This window comes from Alligator mississippiensis, chromosome 15, assembly GCF_030867095.1.
Source record: "Alligator mississippiensis isolate rAllMis1 chromosome 15, rAllMis1, whole genome shotgun sequence".
Classification (NCBI taxonomy): domain Eukaryota; kingdom Metazoa; phylum Chordata; order Crocodylia; family Alligatoridae; genus Alligator; species Alligator mississippiensis.
In genome coordinates, this window is record NC_081838.1 from 13,071,016 (window position 1) to 13,093,987 (window position 22,972).

At 59.6% G+C, this 22,972-nt stretch overlaps 2 protein-coding genes across 4 annotated transcripts in view; both read left to right on the top strand.

The window, feature by feature from the left end:
- The first annotated feature begins 110 nt into the window (after window positions 1–110).
- DENND4B (DENN domain containing 4B) lies at window positions 111–10,699 on the top strand. Of its 3 annotated transcripts, XM_059718023.1 has the most exons (28): window positions 111–203; window positions 1,358–1,677; window positions 1,791–2,043; window positions 2,173–2,242; window positions 2,337–2,506; window positions 2,591–2,832; window positions 2,954–3,020; window positions 3,146–3,204; window positions 3,346–3,490; window positions 3,579–3,754; window positions 4,099–4,199; window positions 4,366–4,581; window positions 4,667–4,812; window positions 4,975–5,114; window positions 5,192–5,315; window positions 5,517–5,723; window positions 5,997–6,125; window positions 6,339–6,477; window positions 6,556–6,723; window positions 6,802–7,277; window positions 7,511–7,639; window positions 7,721–7,896; window positions 8,025–8,196; window positions 8,402–8,647; window positions 8,733–8,832; window positions 8,971–9,139; window positions 9,231–9,295; window positions 9,475–10,699. In XM_059718023.1, exons 2-28 carry the CDS (start codon window positions 1,379–1,381, stop codon window positions 9,621–9,623), a joined length of 4,533 nt encoding a protein of 1,510 aa, XP_059574006.1. In that variant the 5' UTR covers window positions 111–203; window positions 1,358–1,378; the 3' UTR covers window positions 9,624–10,699. The 3 variants fall into 3 exon arrangements, with proteins under 3 accessions (XP_059574006.1, XP_059574004.1, XP_059574005.1); XM_059718021.1 differs by having other exon boundaries at window positions 6,339–6,723; XM_059718022.1 differs by lacking the exon at window positions 111–203 and having other exon boundaries at window positions 272–1,677; window positions 6,339–6,723.
- A 3,362-nt stretch (window positions 10,700–14,061) lies between these two features.
- Window positions 14,062–22,972, top strand: part of GATAD2B (GATA zinc finger domain containing 2B) — a 58,827-nt gene continuing 49,916 nt past the window's right edge. The window contains exon 1 of the mRNA XM_059718848.1: window positions 14,062–14,142. The gene's annotated coding sequence lies outside the window, so the exon portion shown is untranslated. The remainder of the gene's footprint in view (window positions 14,143–22,972) is intronic.

The following is a 22,972-nucleotide window of genomic DNA, read 5'->3' on the forward strand; positions in this document are numbered from 1 at the left end:
CTTGCGTGTGGGCGACTTCGGGGGGCTCCGGGGCGGGGGCTGGGCAGGGACCCCCCCCCCCCCCCCGGGACCGGGCCGGCTGCAGAGCGTCCTCCCCGCCGGCAGGTGCCGGTGCCGGCCCGGAGGAGCGGAGCGGCCGGGCCGCAGCGGGCGCGATGCCGGGAGCGGGGCAGCGGCGCCGCTGGGCCGGAGCGGGGCCGCAGGTAGCACGGGGCCGGGGCCGGGGGTGGGCCGCAGGCGGCCGGGCGCTCCGCTCCGCTCCGCCCCGCCCCGCCGGGAGCAGGGTCCGGCCGCCCCCTCCGCCGTGCCCGGGGAGCCGGGGGTCGGTCCGAGCCTCTCCCGGGCCCGCCACCGGTGCCCCGGGCTCCCCTCGCGGGGCCGGCTCCGCGCAGCGCCGGTCCCGGCACCGGGGGGGGGGGCATAGCGGGGTCGGGGGCAGCCACGTGCCCCCCCCCCCCCCCGTCCCCACGGCTGCCAGGCCTGGCCCGGGCACCACACGTCCCTGCTGGCGTCACGCGGGTCCCCTCCGGTCATCTTCGTCACCATGGCGACCGGGACCGGGGCTGCATTTTGGCGGTGCTCGTCGGGCTCTGCAGGGACAGCGTCGGGCGACTGACAGGGTCTTTGCGCCACCTCCCTGCTCTGCGGTGCCAGGGCGCGAATGCCCCGTTGTGCGCGGCACCGGCTGGGCTCGGGGACCGGTTTGCCACCAGCTCAGCTCCGTTCGCCCTAAGAACCGCGGGGCCCGGAGCCGCCGGGCGGGGGGAGCAGCTCCCCCGGCCCCTCGGCCTCTCTCCCTCTGCCCCGGGGTGCTGCACGTGTCCGCGCCCTGCGCTGGCACCTTCCCCACCCCTGGGCTGCGAAGCGAGTGTGACGCACGCGGCCGCGGCCTCTTCCTTCCCCTTTCGCTCTGTTTGCTCACTTGCTGCGACTCGCCGGAGCGGAGCCTAGGCCTGGGGGACGCCTGGGAGCTGCCTGGGCAAGCGGGGGTCCGGGGCACGTGGGCAGGGGCCTGTGAGCAAGGGGCCGGTGCTTCGCCAGGGGCCAAGGACATGCGTCAGGGTCCTGCCTGGCTTGGGGGCTGCCTGAGGTCTGGGGGAGCCTGGTGCACCCCGGAGCAGGGGGTGGGGTGTCCCTCGGCTCCCACTCCGCTGTCTCCCAGCCAGGCTCCCACCGAGCTCCCTGGTGGGGGCAGGAAGCAGGAAGGCCCTTCCCTTCCTCGGCACTTTCGCCTGGCCTGCGGCTTCCCGCTGCGCCGCGGGCGGCTGGGCCTTCCAGCCTGGAGGCGGCACTGCGGGCACGGCCCCCGTGTGCTCCGTGGTTCCGGCCCGTGTGACGTGGTCCCCATTTCCCCCAGATGCCGTGACACACCGCCACCATGTCGGACGAGAAGCCGCCGCAGCTGGTGGACTACTTTGTGGTGGCTGGGCTGACAGATGCCTCCAAGTTGCTAGAGGAGGAGACGCAGCAGCCGCGGCCAGCCCGGCCTACTGAGCCCATCACCGAGGTGGCTGTCATCATCCGCTCGCAGGGCGAGGAGGTGCCTCAGGGGTTCACCTGCATCGAGACCACCACCTCCGGGCACCCCGTCGACCTCAATGCCGGGCTCCTCAACAACCCCCAGATGTACCTCTGCTACAAGCGGGGCCGTGACAAGCCCCCCATCATCGAGCTGGGGTGGGTGCCTGGGCAGGATGCTGGGGGGCATTGTGCCCCCTCCTCTACCTGGGAGCAGGTGGGAGTCCCTGGCAGTGCCCACTCACCCCTGCCTATGCCATCCTTACTGGCAGGGTGCACTACGAAGGCAAGGAGCACCCAAAGCCAGGCTACAAGGTCGTGGACACAACGCCCTACAGCCGCTCGGCCAACCTCACCTCAGGTGGTCCTGGGCACCAGCGCACCTTCGTGGCCTACCGCCGGGCAGCCGAGAGCCAGGGCCACAACACCCTGGGTGTCACCGACATCTGCCTCATCATGCCCAGCAAGGGCGAGAGCACCCCCCACACCTTCTGCCGCGTGGACCGCAACCTCAACACCGGCATGGTGGGTATAGGGCTGGACCACGGGGTGGGGTGTGGGGTGCTGTGACACCCCATCCCGGGAAGTGGAAGGAGCAACAGGGCCAGGGGTTGCCCTCCGGCTAGGCTGCCCTGACCTCTGGTCTCTGTGCAGTGGGGCCCAGCCTTGTTCCTGTGCTACAAGATTGCCATGGCCAAAGCCAACACCCTGGTCTACGAGGCAGGTACGTCCCTGTTGCCTGGGAAGCTGGTGGGTGCCTTGCTGCATTCCCCCCGCCATTCCCCCAGCCTCTGCCTGAGCCATGTGTCTCCCCCCAGGGCTCCTGAGCCGCTACCCCGAGCAGGACAGCGAGTCGTTCCCACTGCCTGAGTCGGTGCCCGTCTTCTGCCTGCCCATGGGTGCCACCATCGAGAGCTGGCCCGAAAACACCAAGTACCAGCTGCCCGTCTTCTCCACCTTCGTGCTGACCGGGTCCTCTGGCGACAAGGTAGGAGCTGCAAGTGGGCGATCTCGAAGGCAGGGCACGGAGGTGTCTCTGCTGGTCCCGGCGGTGACAGTGCCCCTCCACCAGGTGTATGGGGCAGCCATCCAGTTCTATGAGCCCTACCCACGGGACTGGCTGACTGAGAAGCAGGGGCTGCGGCTGGGCCTGCTCAGCGTGGTCGACCGGCGCCCCATCGCCAGCAGGTCGGTGCAGATGCGCAAGAGCATCTGCGTGCTCTCACACTGGCCGTTCTTCGATGTCTTCCGCAAGTTCCTCATGTTCATCTACCGCTACTCCATCTCAGGGCCCCACGTTCTGCCCCTTGAGACGTGAGCACCTGGGCGGGTCCGGGGGCTGAGCCCAGGGTGGACAGGGTGGGGGCGGGCATGGACCAGATGGGGTGCAGGGGGCCTGGGTCCTCCATGGCACTGACAACCCTTCCCTCTCCAGGCACATCTCTCACTTCATGCACAATGTGCCCTTCCCATCTCCCCAGCGCCCCCGTATCCTGGTGCAGGTGAGTCATCCCTCCCCCCCCCAGCTCTGCCACCAGCTGTGGCAGCCCCACACTAAAGGTGCTGCAGGGCTCCTCAGTCTGCCTCAGTCCCCCTCAGTGCGCTGACCCATTGCTCATCTCCCTAGATGTCTCCGTATGACAACCTGCTGCTATGCCAACCCGTCTCCTCCCCTCTGCCCCTCAGGTACTGCTGGGGGGTGCTGGGTGCCCCTGAGCGGGGGGTGCTGGGTGCCCCTTAGCAGGGGCTGGGGGTCTTCATGGTGGGTTCAGGGGTGTGGTGGGGCTGGGTGAGGGTCCTGTTGCTCACACCCTGCTCTCTCCCCAGCGGTGCCAGCTTCCTGACACTGCTGCAGAACCTGGGCCCTGAGAATGCGGTGGCACTGCTGCTGGTTGTGCTCACTGAGCAGAAGCTGCTTATCCACTCGCTGCGCCCCGATGTGCTGACCAGTGTGGGCGAGGCCCTTGTCTCGGTGAGGCCCGGCCTGCTGGGGTAGGGTGCTGGGCTGCCTAAGCTGTGCAGTGCTGACTCCCGGCCCCTTCCCTCGCACCTTTCTCCAGATGATCTTCCCGCTGCGGTGGCAGTGCCCCTACATCCCACTGTGCCCACTGACACTGGCTGACGTGCTTTGCGCGCCCGTGCCCTTTATCGTGGGCATCCACTCCAGCTACTTCGATCTCTATGACCCGCCCCATGATGTCGTCTGCGTCGATCTCGACACCAACACCATCTTCCAGTAAGAGCCTCAACTGCGCCAGACTCTGAGACCCCCTGGGGGTCTGAGCCCATGGGACGGGGTTCTCCTGGCAGCTTCACCCCAGAGGCAGCTGCATCTGTGCCCAGACATGGGGCCTCTGCAGGAACAGCCTCCCTGACGTGCCCCCTAGAGGAGGCTGCATCTCAGTGCTAGGTGTATGAACAGCCCTTGCATGTACCCCACCTTGCCCTGGAGACATCTGGATGAGGGGTCCTGTGAGGCCTGGTGGGCAGGGGGCTGGAATTCTGCCCTGGGTGGGGGCTGGAGAGGTGCTGACGGCAAGGGCAGTTCTGCTTTGTGCTTCTCTTCGTCTCCACCCTCAGGAGCGAGGACCGAAAGGCACTGTCCCCCCGCACCCTGCCTCGCAAGCCCTGCAAGGTGCTACTGGCCTCGCTGCATGCCCACTTCCAGCAGCTGGATGAGAGTGAGTGGGGTGGGTGGGGAAGGGAAGGAACCCTGGGGGATGAGGTACAGGAGGGCAGAGGGGACCTGGGGCTGAGCAGCCCAGGGCAGGCGGTTCTCCAGGGCTGGGTGCTGGGGCCAGGGGAAGACTGCCCTTGCCAAGCTGCCCGTCACGCCCCTCCCTGCAGTGTACAACAGGCCAGTGGAGGAGGCGTCACTGGAGTTCCTGCTCACCGACTACGACCTGGTGTATGGGCGGCGCAAGCAGCTGGAGCTGGAAATCCGGGCGGCTTTCCTGCGCTTCATGGCCTGTGTGCTTAAGGGCTACCGTGCCTACCTGCTGCCCATCACCCAGGCACCCTCCGAGAAGACCCGTGACTCCAGCAACCTCTTCTATCTGCAGGGTGAGTCCCAGGGGCAGCTGAGTGGGGGCAGCCCTGGGCTGGGTGGGACCCCAGCATAAACCCCCCTCATTACACCCTCGTTTAGGCTTCCTGAAGTCCCGGGACCGAGCCTACCACAAGTTCTACACACAGCTGCTGCGCACGCAGCTCTTCACGCAGTTCATTGAGGACTGCTCCTTTGTCAGTGACCGCCACACTGGCCTCGAGTTCTTCGACACCTGTGTTGACAAGGTCAGACTCTACATGCCTGGGGCTGCCTGTGGGCCAGGGCCAGTCTGGCCAGTAGCTCCCATTGGCTTGGACTCCCTGGTCTGGCACTGGGCATTGCTATTGGGTCATGAGCACACCCCCGAGCTGTGTCTGCACCCCATCCAGCTGTGTCTGCCCCCCCAGGTGCAGGTGGACCTGGAGAAGCCAGAGGACATGCCACTGATGGAGCTGGACGACTCCCTGGGCAGCGAGCACACCGTCTTCATCATGCCCCCCGAGGAGCCCATGGGTCCTGACGGTGCCGAGCTGCCAGCACTCTACTAGTGAGACGACCCCCACTCCCCGACCACTCCAGCCCCGCCTGGCCCTGACACCGCTCACTCGCCTGTTCTCCCCCCAGCTATGATGGGTTCCCTGTGCTCCGGGCTGAGCTCTTCGAGCGCCCCCAGGACCAGCTGATGGCTCAGCTGTGCCAGGCCAAGACCAGTGCCCCCAGCAGCCCTGCCCCACGCCGCACCAAGCAGGTGAGGCCCCAGTCTAACTTCCATGACAAGTGGTCCGGGCTCAGGTCCTCCCATAGTGGGTAAGAGCCAGTGCCAGCATTGGGTGTGGTGTGAGGTGCAAGGGGCAGAGACAGCCCGGAGGTGGGGTCTGGGCAGGCCGGGGGTCTGGGTGGGGTGGGGAGCTGCATCCCCCTCACCCTATGTCCTGTCCCCCACCTCCAGGAGATGAAGGTGGCGCAGCGTGTGGCCCAGAAATACTCATCGGTGCCTGACATGTGGGCCAAGTGTCTGCTGGGGCACTGCTACGGGCTCTGGTTCATCTACTTGCCCACTTACGTGCGGGCCGCTCCCTCCAAGGTGCGGGCACTGCAGATGGCCTACGACGTGCTCAAGCAGATGGAGGCCCGCAAGGTGGTGCTGCCCGACGAGGTGCGGCCCTGGCCCGGCCCCAGGCCCTGCCCCTGCCCCTCTGAGTCCACCACTGGTGCCCTGGGGTGTGATTTATCTTGCCCTCCCCAGGGTAGGATGTGCCCTTTGTGCCGCCAGTGCACCCAGTCTCTGTATCGGGGCCTCCTACCCTGACCCCAGGAAGGGGGTGCAAATGCCCCTGACCCCCAGTGGGGAGTGCACATGCACCTGACTCCAGCTGACCTTGGGTGTGGGGTATACTCCCCCCTGGCTGCTCATCCCATTCCCCCCTAGGTGTGCTACCGGATCCTGATGCAGCTGTGCGGGCAGTACGGTGAGCCGGTGCTCTCAGTGCGCGTCCTGCTGGACATGAAACGGGCGGGCATTGTGCCCAACACCATCACCTACGGCTACTACAACAAGGTACCAGTCGTTGTCCACCCTGGGGGGCCCCCAATGGGTCCCTGGCAGGCCTTGGGGGTGGGGCAAGATTCCTGCAGCCTGCCCCTATGGCAGGCGGCGAGTGGGCTGTGCAGGGGGGACTGGGCTGGGTGAATGGGTTGGGGGGACTGGGCTGGGAGCATGGGGTTGTATGGGTGACCGGGGCATGGGTGCCCCCCATGCACTCTCTTGCAGGCAGTGCTGGAGAGTAAGTGGCCATCAAGCTCACAGGGTGGGCGCATGCGCTGGGCCAAGCTGCGCAACGTGGTGCTGGGTGCAGCGCAGTTCCGGCAGCCCCTGCGCCAGCGGCAGCAGCCGCCACCGTCACAGGCAGGTGTGTGGGGGGAGGACAGGGCCATGGGGGGGCATAGCCCAGCCGATGCCCAACGGCCTGTTCCTGGCCTGTTCTCAGAGTGCCAGGCCCCTGCCCCTGTCCGCCCACACTCCAGCCTGCAGCGTCAGACCACCTGGGCCGGGCGCAGCCTGCGTGAGCCCCCACCTGCTGCCTCCCTGACCAAGAGCGGCAGCCTCAGCTTCCCCCACAGCGAGCCCTCCACGCTGGAGACTGGCGTGGCTCACAGTGAGTCAAGGAGCAGTGGGGTTGGGGGGGGCTGAGCCCCAGGGCTGGACCCCCTGATCCCGCTCTCCCTGCTCACAGTGCTCAAGGCCCTGACAGTGCTGGAGCCCAGCGGCGATGGGCCATCCGCCCTGCCTCCCTGGCTGCAGCAGCTGCGAGATGCAGCCCCCAGCTCGGAGGATGGGAGCCTGTCGGACATCAGCTTCCTGACGGATGAGAGCGACCGGCTGACACTGGACAGCAGTGAGGGGCTGCCGGGTGCTGAGGGGCTGGAGATGTCAGGTGCCCGGGGCTCCAAGCCGGGCCGCCGGGATGAGAACCACAACAGGCTGGCAGGGGGCACGCCACGTCGAGGGCTAGCTGCCAAGCTGCAACAGCTGCTGTCCCCGGCCAAGCGGCCCTCGCTGCGGCACACAGCCAGCATGGAGCAGCCAAGCAGTCTGCGCGACCCCGGGGCCCTGCGCCGCGCCTCTGAGCAGCGGGAGCCACCGCCCCGCCGTAGCCCCATGGATGGCCTGCTGCACCCCCGCGAGCGCCCCGGCTCCACTGCCTCTGAGGTAGGCTGGGGGCTGCCTGCTCTGGGCTGGGGACTCCCTGCAGCTCCCTGCTGCTTCCTGGCTGGGCTTTTCCCAGTCCCAGCAGCCCCAGACCCTCATGCCCAGGACCCAGTGCCTCTGCAGCCCCCTGGGTCTGTGCTAGGGAGCAGGTCTGGGGAGTCCCGTGCACAGGGGATTCCTGATGGGAACGGGGGTCCCTGCCTGACCCCAGCTCAGGGCCCATCTCCCCACAGAGCTCTATCTCCCTGGGCAGCGAGTTCGACCTGTCGGATGTGTCGCTTGGCAGCTTCAGCCTCCGCAAGTCCTCGGACCTGGTGACAGAACCAGTGCCGGCGCCTGCCCCCGAGGGGCCCCCTGTGGAGGTGGGTGCTGAGGCTGCTCCCTGCCTCAAGGTGCTGAGAGGGAGGGGGTGGGGACATGGCTGACCCCAGTGCCGCCCCCAGATCCTGCTGTCCAGTTGCTCGCTGTGCCAGAGCTGTGACGCTCTGGTGTACGATGAGGAGGTGATGGCTGGCTGGACCTCGGATGACTCCAACCTCAAGACGGCCTGCCCTTTCTGCACCCGCTCCTTTGTGCCCTTTCTCAGCATTGAGATCCAGGACTTCCAGCAGCAGCAAGAGTGAGAGCCCTGCCCCCGCTGCCCTTCTTTCCTGGTCCCAGCCACCTTCTGCCCCTGGGGCCAATGCTGCACCTGGGGGTGGCTCTGAAAGGCCCCTCAGTAATCAGCTTCCCTTTCTTCTCTCCCAGCATCTCTGACAGCTGCACCGGCTCCTCCGGGACCTACCGGGATGGCTCAGGGCTGCCCTCTGGGGGCCAGGGCCCGGTGCTCAGTGACCGCTACCACTGCCTGGCCCTGGACGAGGTTGAGCCAGAACCTGGGACTGCCCGCACGCTCTGCAACGGCTGCGCCGAGTACCCGGTAGGGGGTGGGTTGCAGGTGGGGGTGGGGTACAAGCATCCTGCTCTTGCCCAGCTTGGGTGGGGAGGGGTCTGTCTTGGGGGGGAGCTGTGGCCTGAGGGGCATTGGCCTTGGCAGGGCTGGGGGACCCAGGGTGTGACGGGGAATAAGGGGGCTGGCAGGGCTGGGGCCTGGGCGCTGCTCAGACCTCCGAGGTCTCCCCCAGGTGCCAAGGGGCCCCCCGCAGCGGGCAGAGGTGGTGAACTTGGCCTACCTGAGCCCCCTGGTGCTGCGCAAGGAGCTAGAGAGCCTGCTGGAGAACGAGGGTAGCGAGTTTCTGGCCCAGCCTGAGCTGGTCGACAGCCACCCCATCATCTACTGGAACCTGGTCTGGTTCTTCCAGCGCCTGGAGCTGCCCAACAACCTGCTGCAGCTGGTCCTGGCCTCCAAACATGTTGCGCCTGTGCCCCAGGTAATGGGCGCTCGAGCTGGGGTGGCAGCCCCACTGCCATGCCAAGCCCTGCTCCTGGCACTCACTCCCTAGGGTTTCTCTGCAGGCCCTGGATGCGCCCCCAGTGTGCGTGCGCCTGCTCTGGGATGTCCTGACCCCTGACCCAAGCTGCTGCCTTCCACTCTACATGCTCTGGCGGCTCCACGGTGAGTGGGGGGAGGGGGGCTGTGGCACTGGTGAGGGCAGGTGTTGGGGGGCACTGGGGCTATCTACGGGGGGGAAGGGCAGCCTGCAGGAGACCTGGGGGTTACAGACCCCTGATATGATGTCCACTGTACCCCTAGGCCACATCCCCACCCGCCTGCCAGGCTGGCAGCACCGTGACCCTAATCGTGACCACCCCTTCACACTGAGCTTCCTGGAGGCAGTGCTGAACCATGTGGGGCTGGGTGAAGTGCACAAGGCCATCGCCCTCTTCCTGGAGGCCCAGCCCCCGCCCCAGCGCATGCAGAGGTACTGTCTGCACCCTCCCCTGGCCCTGGCTGCAGCACTCCCCCGACCCCACCAGTCCCGTCTCACCCCCTCCCCTCCCCTTCCTCCCCAGGAGCATTTACCGAGAGATCCTCTTCCTCACCCTGGCTGCGATGGGCAAGGATCACGTGGACATCGGTAGGGGCAGGCTGGGGCAATGAGAGCAGGGAAGGGGACACAGCTGGCTGGCGTGTGGGACATAGCTGGGCTCTCTGCTCTGTCCAGGATTGAGGACCTGCTGGGTGGGAAGGGGCTGTGGTATGTCCTGGTAGCAGTGCCCACTGCGCAGTCCTGATGGTCTCCCCTGTCCCCTGTAGCTGCCTTCGACAAGAAGTACAAGTCGGCCTGCAGCAAACTGGCAGCAGGCAGCGTGGGCAAGGAGGAGCTGCGGAGGCGGCGGGCACAGCCGCCCAGCTCTAAGGCCATTGACTGTCGCAAGAGCTTTGGGCACACATTGGAGTGCTAGCATCATGGCTGCCCCCTCCCTGCCACACGCCAGAAGGAATTCAGGGACTGCCCTGAGGGCTCCGGAGGGGCTGGCCCAGGGGAAGGACGCTGGGGCCCACGGCAAAGTTGATACCAAATCATGAGCCGCCTCTTGCCTTCCTGGGGCAGGGGCCATGCTCCTCCATCCCCTGCCCCAGGAGGGGGTGGGCCTCGGATTGCCCTTTCCCCCCACACCCAGATGGCACTTTAGCCTCAGTTTAGCCTGGCAGGCAGCATCCTGCTAGCCTGGCTCTGCGGCGACCGGGGGAATCTTGGCACAGCCCGTTCCATGCCTGCCGGGCTCCACTGCCCACCCCCCACGGCCCTGTACTCAGCCTAGCGGGGCAGCTGAGACTCTGCTCTGAGTGAAGCCCCCCCTGCCTCAGGTGGGGACAGAGGCAGCTGCACCCTCCCCTGCACTGCTGGGGTCCCCTTGCACTGTACACTGATGGGGCAGCCCTGTGCAGCCCCTGCCCTGCCCCCCAGCTCCATGGGTGGACAGAGCAAGGCCCCAGGGCCCCTGGCATGGCCCCGTTGCCAGCCACCCTGCATGTGACACTCACACTGATAGTGAACTGGACAGACACATGAATGGGCGGCATCCAGCCCCAGCCCCCAGAGCTCTCTATTTTTGGACACTGTTATTTTGGGGGGAGGCGGTTTTCTCTCTCTCTGTTGGTTTTTTGTTTTTTTTTTTACGTCGGTGTTAATATATTTTTTTAATTTATTTATTCCCAACCCCCACGCCTGCCCCTGCTTGTGCTGTAACAGCTGGGATGCTGCCCTGGCCCCCGCAGCCTCCCTCCTGGAAGGGGCGGGGCGTGGGGGAGACACCCCAACCCAGTGGCCTTGAAACCCCTCAGCTCAGCGCCCCCCCCCCCCGTCTGCTTCTGCACTGGAACCCCCCTCCCTCCCCCCCGGCGCGGCGGGGAAGGGGCTGGGGGAGGCTGGGTCGTGCTGGGGGCTTTCTCTGGGGTTCACATTGTGCAATACGGCGCCGCCCCTATGGTGGGTTTTGGTTGGGTTTGTAAATAAAGCCGCTTCAGTATTTTTCTCCGCCAGGCTCCCGTGCCCTTTGTTGTCCAGGTCGGGGACACAGCTGCTGTGTCTGCCTGCCCTGCAGTACCTGCATCTGGCTGGATTGGGCAGCCAAGCCCCTGGCCTGCTGGGCACCCCCTACTCATGTCCAGACTCCTCCAAAGCCCCTCATGCCCCTTGGCTCTGAGCTCCCACTGCAAAAGCCCCATTCCTGCCCTGTTTTGGGTATGCTGGGGGGGGTGGGGAGCCCCTGGGCTGTCCCCTTTCCACTCCCTGCTGGCTGTTGTGGGGCAGGAAGTGCGGCCTTGGGCTGCGCGCACAATTGACCCCTTGTGTGCAGCCGGGCCGCCCCCGTGCCACTGCCCAAAGCCCTGGCCCGACATGTCTCCAGACGCCGGGCGGCCACTCATAAAGGAGGCCTTTCTGCACAGCCAGCGTGACTTCACCAGCCCCACCCTGCCCCAGGGGACCTCCTCGCTCTCTGCCAGCGGCAGCCCCTGCTGCAGCCAACGCTGGGGCTGGCCCTGCGAGCATGGGACCTGACCTGCCGGGTTGGGGGCTCTGCACCAGGCGCTGCAGCCGGGGGCTGTGGGGCTGGGCCAGGGGCTCGCTCTGGCTCCGCACAGCTCCTGCTGGCAGACTGGAACCAGCCACAGGCAGGGACTCCAGCAGCCTGCGCCCAACCTGAGGCTCTGGGGGTCTCAGCCCTCCTGCACCCACCAGCTGGGAGAGGGGCCAGAGTACAGTTAATTTGGCAGCATTTCCACTGCTTGGTCCTGGCCCAAAGTCCTCCCTCGGGTGTTTTGTCATTGTCCTTTGCTGATTGCAGCAGGCGGTGGTCCCTGCCTGGGCTGGGGCTGCAAAGGTGTGGGCGGGGGGCCAGGCTGGCAGGCGGCTGCGCGGTCCAGGCTGCGCAGCCTTGGCTCAGGCCAGGCACTGCAGACTGCAGCCCTCGTGTTGAGCTGGGGCATGACGCGTCTCTGGCTCAGAGCAGAGGCCACACCAGCTGCAAGGCAGCCACGGCATCTCGCCCTGGGACAGTGCTCCAAGTTGCAGCCATCTCCCGCGTTCTCAGGGCATGAGCCCTTCCCCGCAAGGAGCCCCAGTGCATGAGCCGGGGAGTGTGTGGGTGCGACCTCCGATCAGAGCCGAGCTGGGGCTGCCTTGGCCCCTGGCCCTTTGGCTTCTCCTCCATGCAGAGCCCACGCGGGGCTCCCAGCTCCTCCTGGCCGGAGCTCAAACGCACGGGGCCAACGCAAAACCAATTACAGTGCCTTGAATGCGCTGCCACAGAGCACGGCACGGGGAAAACTGACACTTCTGTTTTTAATGGTCAGCTAACAGCGCTGCCAGCCTCCCCCGGGAGCGCCAGCCCAGACATTTTACATTTGCTTTGCTTAATCTCTCCAGAAATAGCCCCAGGAGGAAATCAATAGGTTACTGCTTTGTTTTTTGTCCCCGCACCCTGATTGGCTGGGATGGCTGACAAGTTCCTTGCTCGGTTTGCTTTGGCCAATCGGCGGGCACGCCTCTGCAGCAGGGCCTATGTCAATCACCTGCGGCCACCCAATGAGCAGAAGGCCGTGGAAATAAACCATAGATCACGGACAAGAAAGGCTAGAGTGTTGGCTTGACGCCATGTTTTCCACTTGGCAGCCATCTTGAATTCTGGCAGAACAGTTCATGGGCCACAAATTCCTGCTCTCTGGAGTGATTTGGTTTATGACCCTGGCGGCTCCCTGGTGCCTGCAGGAAGGCGCCGGCGCGTTGCTGCCGGTCACAGGCCCAGGCCTGGGGTCAGGCCCAGCTGCACAACCCCATGCGAGTCCACAGAGAATTGGCCCAGAGAGACTTTGGGCTTTTCATTTGCAACAGGAAGTTCCCTCTCCCCCCTTGTCCTGCTCCAAGTCGGCGGACGAGGGGTGACGTGTGAGCAGCAGCTAGAAATAGGGGGTGGGAAGGTGCTTTGTGGATGAGCCTGACGCTCAGGGCTAGGGCTGTGGCTGTAAGCAGAGGGCCGTAACAAATGCCCGAGTTGCTCTGATGGCCTGTGTCCCCTCCCTGCAGGAGTGCAGGGTTGCTCCCCCATCGCAGCCGGGAGCAATTCCCAACCAGCCTGTGTCAAGGGGACACCCAAGCTCTGCCCTGTCTGGTAAGAGGGAGGTGGCACCACGGCACCGCCCCACCACGCTGCACCAGCACCTGGGACTCCCGGTCATGGGCCAATATCCTGCAGCGCCAGGTGTTGTGCCACACACTGCACAGACAGCCCCTGCCCCAGGGCTCGCAGGCGAAGCATGAGGCCAGAGACTGTGGTCAGGCCAGCACCTGAAAGACGCCATCCTGCAATCAGCACCCGGCCCTGCTACACGCTGCTTGCACCCAGCGCCCCTGGGCCACGATGGGACAGTGCAGCCGCCTGCCCAGGGGACGCGATGTTGCACTCAACTAACACGTGGTGCTGGCCTGCTAGGTGGTGCTGATTTTGGGGCACCCCATGCGAGGCTGTCTGGGCAGCGAGGTGCCAACACCGCGGTGCTGCCCCATCTGGCATCAGCGAGGCGTCGTGTTCGGCCGCAGCTGGGTTCTTAGGGCTCTCGTGCCATTCACAGCTCTCGTGGCCAGCGGGCGCTTCCCCAACCGCGGGCTGCAGCTGCCCATCGCCTCTTGTCTTACGGGGCGACCCGTGGGCTTCGTGGGAGGGCCGTGGGGCAGATCCACGTGCAGCACTGGCCCTGGGGGTCCCGTGGCTGCCCATGGTTGGCTTCCTGCAGAGGCCGTGCCCTGTCCCTCCCGTGTCTGCAGTTGGGAACCAATGCCGGCAGGACCGTGGCTGACCAAGGGGCCCCCACTGCCAAGGGCCCCACAGGCTGGCACCCTCCCAGTGCCACCCTGTGGCCACATGTCAAGCCAGTGCCCTCTGACCCCACCATGAATGGGGCGGGCCAGCCTAGCATGGATGCCCAAGCATGGGCCAGCACCCCATTGTGACCCCAGGGCAAATGGGGGGCAATTAGGGTACGGTGACCGCCAAGGGCCCAAACTCCCCCATGGCAGCAAAGTTTGCTTCTTGCCCGCCGACACATAATAGGGCCACGGGATACCCGGATGTCCAGGCTAAGGGACCCATTACAGGCTCCCCGTGGGGCGCTCCGTAGCTCGCCATTGGCCGCCCTCCACGCCTATCACCGGGCCAGCCCGCCAATAGAAGCCAGAGGGCGGGAGCCTGGGGGCGCCTTCCGCTTCGCACGGGCTCCCTCGCCCGTCGCTCCGGCCCGCCGACCAATGGGCGTCGTTCCGCGGGTCGGGGGGCGGAGCGTGCGCGGCGGGGCCGCTGCCCAATCAGCGGCATTGTTTGTGGTGGTGCCGGTTGCTGCTGCCGCCGCGGCTGGTGTCTGCGGCGCGGCGCCTGCTCCGCCCGGCGCGGCCCGGCCCGGCCCGGCGCGGCCCGGCCCCGGCAGGTGAGCGGGGGCGGGGCCCCGGACTACGGAGGGGGGGGCGCGTGCCAGGCCCGGCCAGGGGGGCGCAGAGGCCGGGGCGAGCCGGGCCTACCCGGGGTGATGGGGCGCCTCCTCGCGTGCCTGGCGGGGCCCTGGGGGCCGGGCTCCGCTTGGCGGGGGATGCAGCGCCGGCCCCCGGGGCGAGGATAGGGGCGCCCTGCCGCCCCCCCCGCACCTGAGCCCCGTTTCGGGCGGTCTGTGCCGTCCTCGCTGCTCCCCTCCCCCCGCTGTGAGCGCCCCCTCCCCCCCCCACAGCTCCATCTCCTCCTTGCTGTTTGCCAGGCGGCTTTTCCCTGGCTCCCCCCTGCCCGGCCCGGCGTCCCCGGCGCAGCTGGTTGTGCCCCCGGCTCCCTGGGGAAGCCTTGGCGCGTGAGTGCTTGTGCCTGTGCCCGTTCCCCACCGAAAACGGGGTGGGCCGGGCTGGACTCCCACTGCCGCGCGGGGGCTTGCACCCGGTGGCCTTTCTCCTCCCTCAGCTTTGCACCCTGCCCAGCATGTGGGTGGCACGAGCAGGCGCGTCCACGCCCTTCCTATCTGGGAGGGAGGCGGTCGCCCAGGAGCGCAAGGCAGGGGCTCTCTTGGCACTGCAGCTTTTCTCCTCCTGGAGAAGCAGGGAGGAGTCCCCTCTTCCCCCCCCCCCCCCAGTTTGCTCTGGGCATGTGCCCCTTCGTGGTGCCCAGAGGCTGAGGAAGAGACCCGTTACCCCACAGCTTCCCATCCTCTGTTCCCTGCCAGGACCAAGGGTCTTGGCTTTGCGTGGTGCAGAGGGTGATGCTCTGGGCAAAGGGGGGATGCAGCAGAAGGCAGAAAAAGATCCTGTGGATGCTTTCGTATCGATCTGCCATCTCTGTCTTCCTCCTCCTCATCGCCGTCTACTTGCCTAACACCCTCCCCACCCCCCGCAACAGCATTTTGAGTGCGTCTTGGATGCTGACAGGCTGGAGGAGGAAAGGGAGTGCGGCAGCGTGGGGACCGTGTCCTTGTTGAAGGAGTGGGAGGTTCCGACTTTTGTTGTGCGGCAGTTGGAGAGGACAATGGGGTTTTTTTTTTTAGGGATCCTACGTGGCTGCTTGCGGCAAGTGAGACTTCTTTCTTGGTGCCGTGCAGGGAGCAATTGCTCTTTATCTGTCTAGGTGTGGTGGGAGCGTTCCCCTTCTCTTGAATCTCTGCTCCCCTGGGTCCATTCCTCCTCTCCCTTCTGCTCAGGTGAATAGCACGTTGCTTTATTTCAAGCGATGCCACCCACATGCTACTTGTCCTTCGTGCCCCAGGCCATGATGTCTAGTCAATGATTTGAGCGCTGAGTAGCTCGGCACCTCTTGTGTGGTGCTGCTCATGCTAGGGGTCTGTCTTGCAGTTGCCACGTGTTTAAATGTGGCCACAACGTGTTCCCCTCTGTGCACAGGTGTGCATACTCCTGGCTATGCACAAGGTGCTCATCCTCAGCCTGTGCCTTGCCTCCAAAGCTCAGAAGGCATCTTTGGATGGATGACCTGGCTTCCGAGTAGCTTGAGGTTTTCAATACCAAGTGGCACTTTTTCTTCGATGCTCCCTGATCACGTGGCTACATGAAACCGAACGCAACATGCAGCAGACAGGGAACATCCATCTTTGTAAGGCTGTGGTTTGCCTTCACCTACTGTAGTCTGACTTCCTGTTTGAGAGATCTAAATGGCATCTGTGAATTTGGGTAACTGCCTTGGAGCAACTGGGTTTGTGTTAGGTTCGAAGCTGCTCAAAAAAAGGTGTTGCTCTTTGTGTCTACTTTTAAGCACTGTTGAGAGGGGGCAGGAGAAATTGCTGCTTCACTGAATTAATTAAATTTAAGGGGATCGTGAAAGTGTCTTGCCTACCCGTGTGTCTTGCTGAGAAGCAGTTATGGTCCTCGGGGTGAGGTGCCCAGAACACACATGGGGGTTAACATGGTTGTGGACTCAGAACACACATGGGGGTTAACATGGTTGTGGACTCATTCACTTTGGCTTCTTCCACTGTTATTCACAGCTCTTTTGCCGTCTCTTTAGGAAAGTTAACTGAAGCTTTAAAAATTTGACCCTGCTCGCTATTTCCCATCCCATTTTTGGTTGTGCTCCCAGTTGCTTCCTGGTCAGAGATGGATGTATACAGATGATGGGCTTAGGTTAAGGCCTCTATAAGCCTCTGGACATGTAGCTGCTTTGTGAGGAATGCCAGGCTTTGTCTCACCAGCAGCCCCTCTGGTCCCAGGCTAGGATGAATCCCATTTTGCAGCATCCTGACTGAAGTTTAACTAGTCTTGGAGCAGCTTAAGCTCGAAGACTTACTGCCATTGGAAAAAGAGCAAAGTTGGAATTGTAGCCACTCTCTAACATATCTTATTTGAATCTCATGTTTTCTGCAGCCCAGTGTACTGTGTTGCGGAGGATGACTTTTTTTTATATTTAAAAAAGGCGTCTGGTTCATAAAGTACTGTTCTACTTCGGGAGTTGCCAGGTGCCATCTAAAGCTGTCTTGTATAACAAGGATTGAACTTGAAGCTCTGCGTCATGTTCATATTGAGGCACAGCAGCAAAGCGTTTCTGTTGCAGTAAAAAAAAAACCAAACCAGATTGGCTATAAATCTAATCCCAGTGTAAGGCTATCCACCTCTTGCTTGCAAAAATTCAACCTATCAGACAATGCCACATGCAGTTGCAGTTTTATAGCATTGGATAAACCCACTGAAAGATGCATAAAAAAAAAAAAATACTTCCTTTGCATAGAGCTGTAGTACATTTGTTGGTGTGGTAACCTCACTACTGCTGCTGCTGTCCGTATATATGAAGTGTGAGTGCGGTTCGGGGCTCCATTGCTTCCTTCCAAAACTGTAACTCTCGGAAGACTTCCAGCAACTCCCCCTCACAGAAGGCGCAGATTTCTGGTTACTTCAGAAACAGCCTAAGGACCCGTTATCACTGTTCTGTAGGCTTGCTCCTCTCCATCAGGTTTTCATCTCAAGGGGTCTGCGTTGCATGTAAACCGCGTACTCTTTGCCTGGGATAGCCCTTTGAAATGTGCAGGGTGAGGAGCTGCCAATCCAGAGCTGCTCTTAGTTTGTCTTCCTGGTGCAGTGCCCCAAGCAGGGTACTTGGAGAAGATGCTTCTGCCATGTTTCCCACATTTCTTGCATCCGTTGCTCTCTCTGAAACTTAAAGTCATTGCTCTTAATCGGTTTTAAATGTCACGGTGGTAATTGGGATAATTTGGCTTGCTTATTTATTTAATTTTTGAACTTCAGCAATTCTGTCCTTGTCAGAATGTACCAAACCTTCTCTTGCTTTGCATTTGCAAAGCTAAGTACAGTAGTAAGAGAACCTGACTGGGGACTTCTGTAAGGATGGTGTTGCTGGGTAGTTATCACTGTTTATCTGTGCTAGCCCCTTCATCAAGAATCATAGACCATGAGGATGGGAAGGGACCTCAGGAGGTCACATTTAGTCCAACCCCCTGCTTCAAGCAGGACCATCCCCAACTATATCATCCCAGTCAAGGCTTTGTCGAGCTGGGTCTTAAACACCTCCAGGCATGGAGACTTTACCACCTCTCTGGGTAACCTGTCCCAGTGCTTCACCACCCTCCTAGCGAGAGAGATTTTCCTAATATCCAACCTAAACCTCCCTTGCTGCAATTGGAGCCCACTGCTCCTTGTTCTGTCATCTGCCCCCACTGAGAACAGTTCAGCTCCATCCTCTTTCGAACCCCCCACTTCAGGGAGATGAAGGCTGCTGTTAAATCCTCCTTCCCCCCCCCCCCCCCCCCACACACACACAGTCTTTTCTTCTCCAGACTAAATCAGCCCAGTTCCCTCAGCATCTCTTCATATGTCATGTCCCCCAGCCCCTGAACCATTTTTGTCACCTTCCATTAGACTCCCTCCAACTTGTCCACATCCATTCTGTAGTGGGGGGCCCACAACTGGACACAGGGCTCCAGATGTGGCCTCCCCAGTGCTGAATAGAGGGGATGAATTGCTTCCCTTGATCTGCTGGCAACGCTCCTACCAATGCCTCACTTTTCTAGTGCTATGGTAGCCCTATCAGTGGGGACTGCTTCTAGGTCACAGGCATTTTTAGCCACCTTGTCAGCTCTGCTTGTTGAGAGGAAGATTATGGGCAAGTAGTGAACGTCCACGGAGCTGTGCTGTTTATGAATGGAAGGATGTGTGTGTGGAAAAAGCCTTAGATGTTGTGGAAGAGCTGGCAGACTTTCGGTGGCACATATCCATTGTAATGTGTGGAGCTGCAATGCTCATCTGAGTAGGGTGTAAGGAAAATAAAGGTTTTCCCTTCAGGAGCTGTTTCATTTGACAGTGAGATATTGTAAGATGGGATCTCCAAGAGCTCTTGCACCGTAAGGCCTGAAAGAAGATGAGTCTTGTTTCTGCAGCGTGCCAGGGTGGTGGTGGGACTGGCTGGCCTGGATTACTAGTGTTCTTCGTTCACCTCCGCTTGCACAGCATGTTTCGGTGCAAGTTGGGTGGACTACCATATTTTTACTGTGACAACACTATTTCCGGAGCAGCGGTGTCTCTCCAGGAAAGCTGTTTGTACTGCTGCTGGCCCGGGCCCCTCTCTTCATGCTCTCCGGAGTGGCTGGTGTAATTGAGCTCCTGCCCCACCTTCTTGCTTTTGACACAGTGGAAGCAGGAGAGTAAGGTTTCAGCTTTGTCAGTGGGCCTCGGCCAGGAGCAACAAAACCTTCATTTCCGGAGAGATGCTGGTGGCCCATGGAGACAGCAAACCTTCCAGCCACCGTTCCATCTCCAGCACCGGAGGGGGAAACCTGCGGGGAGGGGGAAGGGTTCTTTTTAAAGCTGTGTCGATTTAGTGAGTGCAATGTTTAGCTGACCTAAAACAGAGCTGTATACCTGGTGGTGGTTCTGGCACTTTCTGGCTATTTTAAAAATAACCCAGGGTAATACTAACTCTTTTTCTCCTGCATTCCAAACTCAATAGCACATACCCATAAGGTGTCACTTATGTGGTGGACACATGAGCTGGAAAGCGTGCTTTTGTACTCATTCCCAGCCTGCTCTGAAATGGGGACTTCAAGCACAGCTCTAGAAGTGCAGTGGATTTGACTATGGCGGCATGCTGCTTCTGGTAACGGGGCAGAGGTTCCCGATGCATCGTCCCCTTGGTGTGTATGCCTAGGCCCCAGTTATGCATATGATTCCCCATGCAAAGAGTCTAGCTGAAGCCGGTGGGACTGATCGGGGAAGCCGAGTTATGCCTGTTCAAAAACGTAGGATTTAGCGTTCTTGGTGTGATTGGGATGTTTGTGAGGTTGGGCAGGGGAGGGAGAGCTACTTACAATTCTTGTTGTGGTCAAGGCGATTGAAGCTTCAGAGAGAGCCTTAGCCACAGTCCTGGCGTTTACCCTGTTTTCATACTAAATAATTGTTTAAGAGGGCTCTCGGCCTAGACCACCTTTCATCAAGATGTCTAAAGAGAAAAGCATGTCTTAAATCTGGGGGCGGGGGTGTTAATGTCTGACTCATTAAAACAAAAGAATATTAATTTTAGGTTCCCCACTGACCCTGGACTCCTGCTGTCAATATTTTATGTTTTTTTTGGCTAATTTTTTGTTAGTTTCTTTCTTCCTAAATTTCCGCATAAACAGCGGAAACTGGCTGTATGGAAAGTGAGTCAAAGGCACAACGCAGATAGCGTGGTGTGTGTGTCTTGCTCTAATCTGTTTTAACCATCCTGGGTGCTAACTTAATGATGCAAAATCATATTTTCAGACAGAAATTTGCCTTGCCGATTGATGGTATCCCTTTAAAACCGTTTTTCTTATTATGACTGTGTTCTCCGCTTGCTTCTTGCTATCTTGCATGTTCCAAAAACAATGTTAGTGCTTATCCATGGAAGTGCTTTAAAGTTTGCAGAGTGTTTCATAGATGACATAGTCTCTGCTCCAGCAAGCTTGTAGCCTTGATGGGAAAGGAGCATATAAAAGATGTCGGGGAATAGGATACAACAGAAGGGTTTGTTTTACTTATTGCAGCTCATTCTCTCTCCTGATTTTTTTTTTTTTTTTTAGATGGTTGATGGTTTGAAGGAACTAGAGATTATAGACATTTTGGAAAGAAAGGTATGTTTAAGGAAGAACATGGAGAACAGGGAGATGACTAACTTAATTTGGGTCACAGGGGATAGGTTGTTATGCAGATAACCTAGGCAATGCAATACAAACCGGCTGCTCGCGATAGCAGCATCCAGGGTATTGCTGAAATCCTTCTGAATTTGAGTAAACATTGGCATTTGGCATTCAAGGGCCATGTAAGTGTGAGGGTGTTAGAGTAGCTTCCAAAGCTTCTGTCTAAAATTAGAATGAAGAACAGTTTTGAAGTGCAGAGAAATCTATAAAGATTCTCTGGGGCTTTTTTTTCCCTCCCATGTCAGCCTTAGCCAAGTGAGAGTCAATATGACCATATTCTTTCAGTCCTGAAGCTAAGTCTAGGAATTCTGCACAACCACATCCATTTTGATTTATGTTTAATGGAGGCATTTCATTTTCACTGTGGTGGTGGCTATTTCCAGTGACAGGGTGTTCCTGACAGTCTCCCCGATGACTTGGTGGTTTAATAGTTGCTTGGGATGTTGGATTCCTTCCCCCCCCCCCCCCCAGTTTTTTGGAACATGGTTATTTTCTTGGGCATAAGCTGTGTATTCCACGTTATTGAGGACATGGTCCCAGTGCTAGTCTGGAGATGATCTTCGTTTGCACAGCCCGCCAGCAGTGTCCATGGGACCTGCCTAATTCCTGAAGGTTGAAGCACCCTACTGCATGATTGAGAGTTGCAAGGGGTGGGGATGGGGGGATACATTAAAAGAACATTAAGGTTGCAGCAGAAAACGAAAGCCAGAGGAATTCTCAGTTAGGGATGAAATGAACTGTGTCTCCACCAGTACCTTGCGCGACAGGGAGCATTAAGGAAGGAGGGGAAGGTGCCCTGTTGTGCAGAGGCATTGGAGGAGATGTGGTAGAATTCACCCCTGACCGTACATTTCCTTGCTTTTATTGGTTTTCATCCCAGCAGTTGGCGTTCTCCGAGCCATTCCTTTTCTGTGTACATTTTTCATGTTTCCTTGCTTTAAAGAAGTCTTGCTGTTCAGTACCCAAATTTATTACGCTTTAGGTGGTGTTAGATACAGCAGTTGCCTGCTCTCTCTGAGCGTGTTTGTTGTCAAAGAGCAATGCCTTGCTAACTGCCCTGGTCAAGATGTTGAACTCTCCAAACTTTTCCTCTTTTGGCCATGTGTCAGTTCCGAACCTCTTAAGATTTAATTCGAAACCTGGCATTTGGGGGGACATCCTCTAGCAGGGTTGACTCTCTTAAACAGGTCTCGAGTTTCTGTACTGAACCACAAAAACTGCATAGTGCCCAGGAGCAAACCAGTGTGCAAATGCAAGGCCTGTGCTTTCTGATGCGAGCACCTTCCAAATAGGGGGAGGGGATGTTTTCAGCAGAGCCATGAGACTTCAGCCCAGGGGTGAGCAGTCATCAGGCCAGTGCATTACTGGTCCTCTATACACCCTCTGTCCAAGTGGTTCTGGTTCACCTGTGACTCTGGTGGTGTAGCACCAGCCCTGGCTTTACTTAGGCCTTACTAGAGGATGGGCAGGCTCTATTTCTTTTTGTTAAATGTACCCAACCAAAGCCCTATCTGCCATTTCTTGCCCATGAGCACCACTTGCTCTGTAATGTCCTATAAGAAAGATTTCATAATTAAACTAAAACCTTCATTTTTTTTTTCCAATACATGAAGGCACAGTGCTTAATTTGTGAAAGTTTTTTTGTTCTGCTATCAAGATATCCCTGAGCCCTGTGCTGGGAAAGAAACATGTGGGTTTGAGTAGCAAAGTCCCCTTAAGTCTGAAAATGTCTTTCTGTGGTTTCTTAAAAGGAACAGCCAAAGTGAGAAGATCTTTACAAGAGTAGGGTTCTTTTTCCAGTTTTATGGTGGGCAGTTTTCTCTTGCTTAGCTGGGTCCTAGACATGACAGCAGAGGAGAGTGAGGCCCAAAAAGGAGAAAAGTGATTGTGAAAATGTTCAGAATTGGCAGGAGGACTTTGGGGTACATGTAACTTTTTTTTTTTTTTTTAATATTATAGTTGGGCTTTTCTCCTCTGCTTGTCCCCACTCCCCTGGCCCAGAACACAGAACAATGTTCCTGAGTCTGGAAGTTTGCTCTCCAGCGGGTATGCTAGTTCATGAAGACAAGTGCAGCCACATCTAAAATCTCAGCTAGCCCAAACTTAGTGTGGTCCTGAAGCTACAGGAGTCCTGTGGCTGGGTGTTTTGTTTTTTTTTAAGGTAGGAAGAAGATTAGTGCATCTACCCTCTCCCCAGAGAAAAGTCATAAGAAGCAGATAAATAGGTTTCCAGAGTGGGGGGGATCTAGTCCCCTCCTCGCAATATTAGGAGAATCAGCCTGTTTTGGGCTGTCTTGTGACCCCCTCTTTCTATCATCCATCCCAAATACCTGTTGTTGCTTCCTTCCACCAGGAAACTGCCTAAACAGAGTTCCCTTTCCCAGTTACATGGCTGCTGCTTTTGTCTGGTTCAAAGCACCTCTTGTTTAAGCCCTAAGCATCATTCTCTCCTTCCCCCAAAACATGCACGTATATGGGGACAGTTGCTCCTACTCTTTATTCTTCAATTCCGTGTGTGAATTTTTCTCATGTAGATACTTGCAGTTGTGATACTGTATCCTCCGTTCAAGAACTGTGGAAGACATTAAGTGAGATGGATAACTTGAAATTC

Excerpts from the sequence above, each read along its gene's own strand:
- DENND4B (XM_059718021.1), top strand. The coding sequence starts at position 1,379 with ATGTCGGACGAGAAGCCGCCGCAGCTGGTGGACTACTTTGTGGTGGCT. Across the intron at positions 5,316-5,516 it reads CCCCACGCCGCACCAAGCAG|GAGATGAAGGTGGCGCAGCG; the intron begins GTGAGGCCCCAG and ends CCCCACCTCCAG. Across the intron at positions 5,724-5,996 it reads AGGTGGTGCTGCCCGACGAG|GTGTGCTACCGGATCCTGAT; the intron begins GTGCGGCCCTGG and ends ATTCCCCCCTAG.